Below are 7,150 nucleotides of genomic sequence, written 5' to 3'. Positions count from 1 at the left end.
TTTGTTTGCAGGCACATATTTTAGCCACGTGCACTTTATCCTTGAAGGACTGCCATGGGCCGTTGTCCAGCACTGTTATGGCGTCTCGCTAGGGTGTGTTCTCTTTCTTGGAGTTGAGGTCGAGGTGGAGGTCTTTCATTATTACACGGTGGCAGTTGGTCTTGCTTTTGGAGGGACTGAGGTCGGTTCTGGAGCTGTTATTCTTGCGGCAGTGGTTTTGGTCATTGGGGAGGACAGTACTCCTGATCAGAGTGGTTTTCATTTCTGCCTATGAAAAAAATACATTACAAAAAAAGGGTGGTGAATTATGGCCAGCGTATTTGTGAATTGGAGCTGCGGATTCAACAGGACCTGTCTTCCCCCCACCTCCCTTTTCTCACAAAAAAGTCCTCTCTTTAAAAGCTGCCTCTCTCTCCCATCTCTCTGCTTCCTCCATCCACATTTCCACACATCTCCTTTCAACGCACATCTAACGGACATCAGCCGGTTTGATTCTTTTCTTTTTCAACATCTCATTTTCTTTCTCACAACACACTCCATGCATTCTATCCCATATTTTCATTACCATACATTCAAAATTGGAGTTTCCACTGAGACTACGGGCTGCACCCTCCCACGGCTTTCCCAGCCGTGTGGCTGGATCCAGCTCATTTTTCAAAGACAGCGTCCCATGTGTGGCTTTTCTTCCTTTGCCTGCATGCTGGTGTAAAAGTGCCAAAACCCACCATGAACCAGCACAACTCGTTGAGTTTCCAGGATTGCACACTCAATTAAGGTGCAGCTTCACTAAAACAAACAAACAAACATGTTTAGTGTCTAAAATAATGTTGTTTTCAAAACTTCAAGATATAGCTTGGAATTTTATCTAGGAAAAGGAGTTTAAATGTGCAAAAGTGAAGCTTGAGTGAGCGTGAGACCTATCAAGATATTTTTTTTAATTGCATCATCATGAGTTATAGTTTAAAATGTGTATGAATATGCTTGTGTGTTGACATCACAAAACAGATGAAGGATACGTAACGATTTTTTCCCAAAGCCAGAGATAAAAAGAATTACCTGAAATATTTGCAGTGAAATGCATTTCAATTCCTAACTGTTGGATCTTCACATGACAGCCTGATGATGTGTATTCCAGCAGAACATAAAAATGTTGCCTTATTTTGAACTAATAACCTAAAATAATTTGTGGTATGCTTTCTTTTTTAACATCAGTCCATAATCATCTGAGGAATAAATGTTCCACTCTTAACCCAGGCTGCTGTAATAGATGCCGTCATGGTTCTCCAGTGGCTGCTCTTAGACACTGTTCTTGTCAGGGTCCTGGGCTTTTGACTGAAGTGTTTTGAGTTTCCTGTGTTTTTTGTCACTTTGTATTGTGAATTATGTTCTCATTGTTGGTCTTTAATTACCCCCTTAAGTCTAGTTTCTTGTATTATGTGCCTCGTATTTCCCTCATCATCATGTGGAAGAAGCTGCTCTGGTCAGATGAGACCAAAATGCAAAACGCTATGTGTGGCAGAAAACTAACACTGCACATCACTCTGAACACACCATCCCCACTGTCAAATATGGTGGTGGCAGCATCATGCTCTGGGGGTGCTTCTCTTCAGCAGGGACAGGGAAGCTGGTCAGAGTTGATGGGAAGATGGATGTAGTCAAATACAGGGCAACCTTGGAAGAAAACCTCTTGGAGTCTGCAGAAGACTTGAGACTGGGGCAGAGGTTCACCTTCCAGCAGGACAACGACCCTAAACATAAAGCCAGGGCAACAATGGGATGGTTTAAAACAAAACATATCCATGTGTTAGAATGGCCCAGTCAAAGTCCAGATGCAAAGAAGAATGGGCAAAGATTTCAGTCTGTAGATGTGCAAAGCTGGTAGAGACAGACCCTAAAAGACTGGCAGCTGTAACTGCAGCAAAAGGTGGTTCAACAAAGTATTGACTCAGGGGGCTGAATAATTACGCACACCCGACTTTGCAGTTATTTATTTGTAAAAAATGTTTGGAATCATGTATGATTTTCGTTCCACTTCTCACGTGTTCACCACTTTGTGTTGGTCTTTCACGTGGAATTCCAATAACATTGATCCATGTTTGTGGCTGTAATGTGACAAAATGTGGGAAAGTTTGAATACTTTTGTAAGCCACTGTATGTCAAATAAAAATCACATTTAGCTTTTTTTGTGCAACCATTCACTTTAAAGTCATGACAGTTAAAATAAAATAAAAAGTGAGCTTTTATAGCAGCAAATCAATTTGTATATTTTTATTTTTTATTATTATTTTTCTTTTTAGGCTGTTGCATTTACTAATTGGTGGTTAAACTAAATAAATTTAAATTTAAATTTCAGGGTGTGTGTGTGTGTGTGTGTGTGTGTGTGTGTGTGTGTCCTCAGTGAACTGTATCAGTCTCTGCAGTATCTTCCAGCTGCAGCAGTCACTTCAGTTTCTGTTCAGTCTGACTGAGGGAGGTTTTTGTACGACTGTTTTTCACTGTGTGAACACATATGGTCTGTGGTAACTCTGACAGTAATAAACTGCTGCATCTTCAGCCTGGACTCCACTGATGGTCAGAGTGAAGTCAGAGTTTGATCCACTGCCTGTAAAACGATCTGGAATCCCTGTGGAATATCGAGTGCTAGCAAGGTAAATGAGCAGTTTAGGAACTCCTCCATCTTTCTGTTGGTACCAGGCTAAATAGTGATATGGCCTGCTGTAGTGAACATCCTGACTGGTCGTACACTTGATGTTCACAGATCCTCCCACAGCAGAGCTCACTGCTCCAGGCTGAGTCACTGTGATCTGTCCTCTGGACTCTGAGGACACAGAGACAAAAACATAAAGCAGCTTCATGGTTTTGTGGGCTTCATTTCAGAGGGACAGATGTTGATAGAGGAGAGGAGTTTGATTCTCTGGACTTTACCTGTGAAGCAGCAGCAGAGGAGAGTCCAGATGAGGACGCAGATCAAAGTCATGTTTTTGATGAGGAGGATTTCTGTGGCTTCTGTTGTGATGAAGGACAGCTGTCAGTCATCCAGTGTTCAACTCTCAGGACTATAAACTCTCCCAGAGCACTGGAGCATGGTGCTGCTGATGCAAAGTGCCTCTCTATGGAAATCATCTGACTGACTCCAGCACAGTCAATGGATTTTTTGGTTTGTTTGTTTTTATGCTGTTGTTTTGCACAGTGTTTCATGTTTGTAATTATGTGCATTAGAAATACAAATATGCAGTTAATATCAAATGGCTTTTTCTGTCATCTTATTTTTTGAATCTGTGCATTTCATTCTTTCTGACAGTACTTCCATTCTGCATATCTCTAGATCCTTCCTCAGGTTAGTTTGTACCAGGATGTCCTTCCTTAATTGGAAGTAAAGTATATGATTTTCAGGAGCGGGACCAAGGCTCTAAACATCCTCCCTCCGGTTCTTATACGTTCCCCCAGTTCTACAAGTTGTTTGTTCTCTTTTATGTGTAAATAAAGTTCGTTCTCAGCGAATACCTTATCTGCCAGAAACATCAGACAAAGAACACCCAGCTCTTCTTCATCGTTGTTCCCTCCGGCAATCCAAGAAATTCAAACATACTCAATGTCATGGTGGCGCTTCCAAGAGACTGAAGCCCGACTGAAGCCCCGGAAAACTTTCTAGCAATTTTCTCACCACCCAACATACGATCCATCCAGTCATCTTCTCTCTGCTAAATCCAGTTATGAAGTAACTCCGGCCGCTTGCAACTGCCAGGAAATTCAGCGGGGTCGCCCACTAGCAGAACTCACAGCTCCACTCACGTTGCTCTGAAACAGGCCCACTGTCAGGGGCTGAGTCTGTGATCCAGCATTTTTTACTCTTTATTTGTAGTTTACCAATTATTATACACAGCATTCTTATTATTTTACAGATAACCACAAAACAACAATCCTTACAGATGATGAAGACAGATAATATCAAGACAGGAAAAGGGAAACAAACAAACAAAAAACCCAAAACAAAACACACACACACACATACACAACAATAAAATAAATTGTTTTTACAGAACTGTTCTAGGGCAAACAAAGACATTCAAGGTTCCAGTTCCAGACCAGGTAGATTGTTTATGTTGTATGTTAACAGAGGGTCCCATGTTGTGGTTTTTGTGTGTCCCGTTTGGATCTTTAGCCATCAGAATTGTTGTCTTAAGGCCAAGAAAGATGCCAAGCGGATTTATTTTACCAAGTGGATCATCATGGCCTTGCCATATTGGTCCATTTGATTGACCTTTATTATAATTTTGTATTTATTTTACAAACGGGACAGACATGACTGGGGGATAGGACCGGGAGAAAGAATGTTGTGTTTGCTGATGGATCCGTTGAGAGTACATCTGATTTTTTCCAGTTTGACATTTTGCATAACATCCCTTATCCAGTGGTGGTGTGATGGAGCAGCAGTAGACTTCCATTTAAATAAAACCAGGCATCTCGCTAATAATGACAAAAAGGCAATGACCCTTCTTCTGTAAACAGAGGGTCAGAAGAAGTCGCTACACCAAAGAAACAACCAAAAATTGCCACCAAGGGGAAGTCTGTGTTGGGTCTATGTTCGGAAATATTTTAGCTAGTTTAGCTTTTGAAAAATGTAACCTGTGTAACACTCTGAATTGTATTAAGGAGTGTCTTAACCCTTTAAGACCTACCATAGAACCAAGTCCGCCAGAGCTTATATTATATTTTTACATGTTGTGGAGCCATTTTTGGGAGCATTTCAAGTTGCTATACATCAATACAACCATTATAGCCCAGATTTTAATAATATGTCTGCATTGAGTGCATAGTAATTACATAAACTGCAAAAAGGTGCAATAAACTACAAAAAAATTGAAAATCTTTTTTTTTTTTTTAACATATATTTCTAGTTAGAGAAATTTACGAGGCTTATCCCTCAAAACTGTAAATACAAAAAAGTTGCACAAATAAAGACTTTTTATCTTTTCCTGTTTCCAAGTATAGAAGAAAACAAAATCCAATCCCACCTGGATTGTGACACTTTTACTGGTGGAGTGAATTAAATCATTCTATTCAACATTAAACCTGGACATATTGGAAACAAGTAATTCAAAAAAGAATGACTGGAAGCTACGTGAAGTACTAATAAAGACTTCTTATCTTTACCTGTTTCCAAGTAATACAAACTTGATGATGTGATGAATGAGAGGGAAGTGAAACAAAGTGAGAACGAGTGACTGTCGGAGCAGATAAAAACATTTAAAAAACACCTGACAGAAACTTCTGGAGTCCCAGTGTGCTGCAGAAAGACAGTTCACTGAATTCAATGTAAACCTGCGGATGAAGGTGGGCTCTGTGAGGTCAACAAAGGCCTCCTGACACTAGAGTTATTGAGGAGAGACCAGTGTTCCCAGTTGAAGTATTGTTTTACACTCCTGTTTTCAGTCTGCAGTTTCTAACAATGTCACGCTCCAGATTCATCCATAATGTCGATGTAGATGGCTGCTTTAAGACTTTGAAATAATAAATATCTTTCATATGTGCAAAACGTTTGACTTTATGTACGATAGTAACAGTGGTTAAATTATTAGTTCTAAAGGAAAAATTCAGTCATCACAGGTCATTGTTTATGTTTTAAGGACTGTTTACAAACATCTCACATCCACTTTTATTTTATTTTTATTCAGATTATTTCCTCATGGTTCTCTCTGAATATTTGAATTTAAAAAGTCCAAACAATAAAGATACTTCAGTCTTGGTATCAAAGAGCAGGGCATCGCCTTTATAAAGGGATTTAGAAAAAACAGCTGCTGTTAATATTTAATAAATCAACTTTAGTTGTGCATATTTCATTTGAACTCATAACTTTAGTCATGTGTTTTGACACAAAAATGTAAACTAGAAATATTTAAGCAAAGGCCAGTAATGATTCATTTATGTCTTTAAAAATGCTTTATATTTGACTCTGTACTGAATTATTAAATATTGGATACATTGATGAAAACTTAAATTAAAAAAAACTGTTTTTTTCAAAACACAGAGTAGGAAAGAGTTGGAAAGTTTTTTTAAAAAAAGCATTTGATAAAAATGTTTGAAAGATATAAAATAAATAAAAATAAAATAAAATTCAGTTCAGATGGTTTTAATACACCAAATGTGAAATATATGGAAAAAAACAAATATTTCAAATCTGAAATGAAATTATTTCAATGTTGTTTTTGTTAACCCATCTGATCAGATTGTTATGACATTTTATTTAAGATTGCATATTTCATGGTATTTTGTGTAACTACAGCTGGTGATCAGTTCCTCTTCAGCTGTTTGAGGTTTTTGTACGGCGTTGTATCACTGTGTGAACGGGTAGCTGTTGTGCTGCTGACAGTAATAAACTCCTGCATCTTCAGTTTGAACTCCACTGATGATCAGAGTGAAGTCAGTCTGAACTGCTGTTGCCTGAAAACGATCTGGAACTCCAGACTGACGATATGTAGTATCAGCTATCAGGAGTTTAGGAGCTTTTCCAGATTTCTGAAGGTACCAGTCAATGTCATCACCTATAGATGTGCTGGATTTACATCTGATAGAGACAGTCTGTCCTGGAACAACAGACTGAGCTTTAGGAGTCTGAGTCAGGACGATTTCTGCTGATGAACCTGAAAACATGAAAAGAAGAGAAGTTTAGAGAAAGATGATCAAACATTAGAGGATCATTTGTCTAACATGGAGAACATATGGAAGAAGGTCAGTGCTGCTGGTTTCAGAGTTTCTCCATCATAGCAGAACATCATTGTGGTGAACCTGGCTGCATGCTGAAGCAAAGACAGAGAGTCTCACCCTGAACAAGGAGCCCCAGGGTGGCCAGCAGTAGAGTCAGTGACATCATCATTGTGCTGCTGGTGTGTGAGTGGCTCTGAAAGGCCTGGACAGCCACTGATCAACACTGGCCTCTTAACAGCTGTGAGCAGAGAGGCAGGACACATATGCAAACACACAGAGTCAGTCATCTTTCCTCATCATGTCATCCTGTGTCAGGTGACACGTTCAGCATCTTTCAGTCAATACAGTGCCCTTCCCCCATGATAACACATGGAACAATATAATATACATAAGAAACAGATTTTTACAAGGCAGGAGAACGAACAATAGTCTTTTTAAGGCTGCT

General features: G+C 39.3%; 1 gene segment (V, D, J or C); it reads right to left on the bottom strand.

Annotated features, from left to right (window-relative positions):
- Positions 1-6,306: 6,306 nt before the first annotated feature.
- LOC148096595 (Ig kappa chain V region GOM-like) lies at positions 6,307-6,902 on the bottom strand. The segment is given in 2 exon segments: positions 6,307-6,641; positions 6,823-6,902. Coding segments are annotated over 2 exon segments (360 nt in total).
- Between the last annotated feature and the right edge of the window lie 248 nt (positions 6,903-7,150).

The sequence above is a fragment of the Neolamprologus brichardi genome, chromosome 22, assembly GCF_056152115.1.
Source record: "Neolamprologus brichardi isolate AB-2024 chromosome 22, ASM5615211v1, whole genome shotgun sequence".
NCBI lineage: Eukaryota > Metazoa > Chordata > Actinopteri > Cichliformes > Cichlidae > Neolamprologus > Neolamprologus brichardi.
Note: the sequence above shows the minus strand (reverse complement) of the source record. Positions and strands in the feature narration are given on the sequence as shown.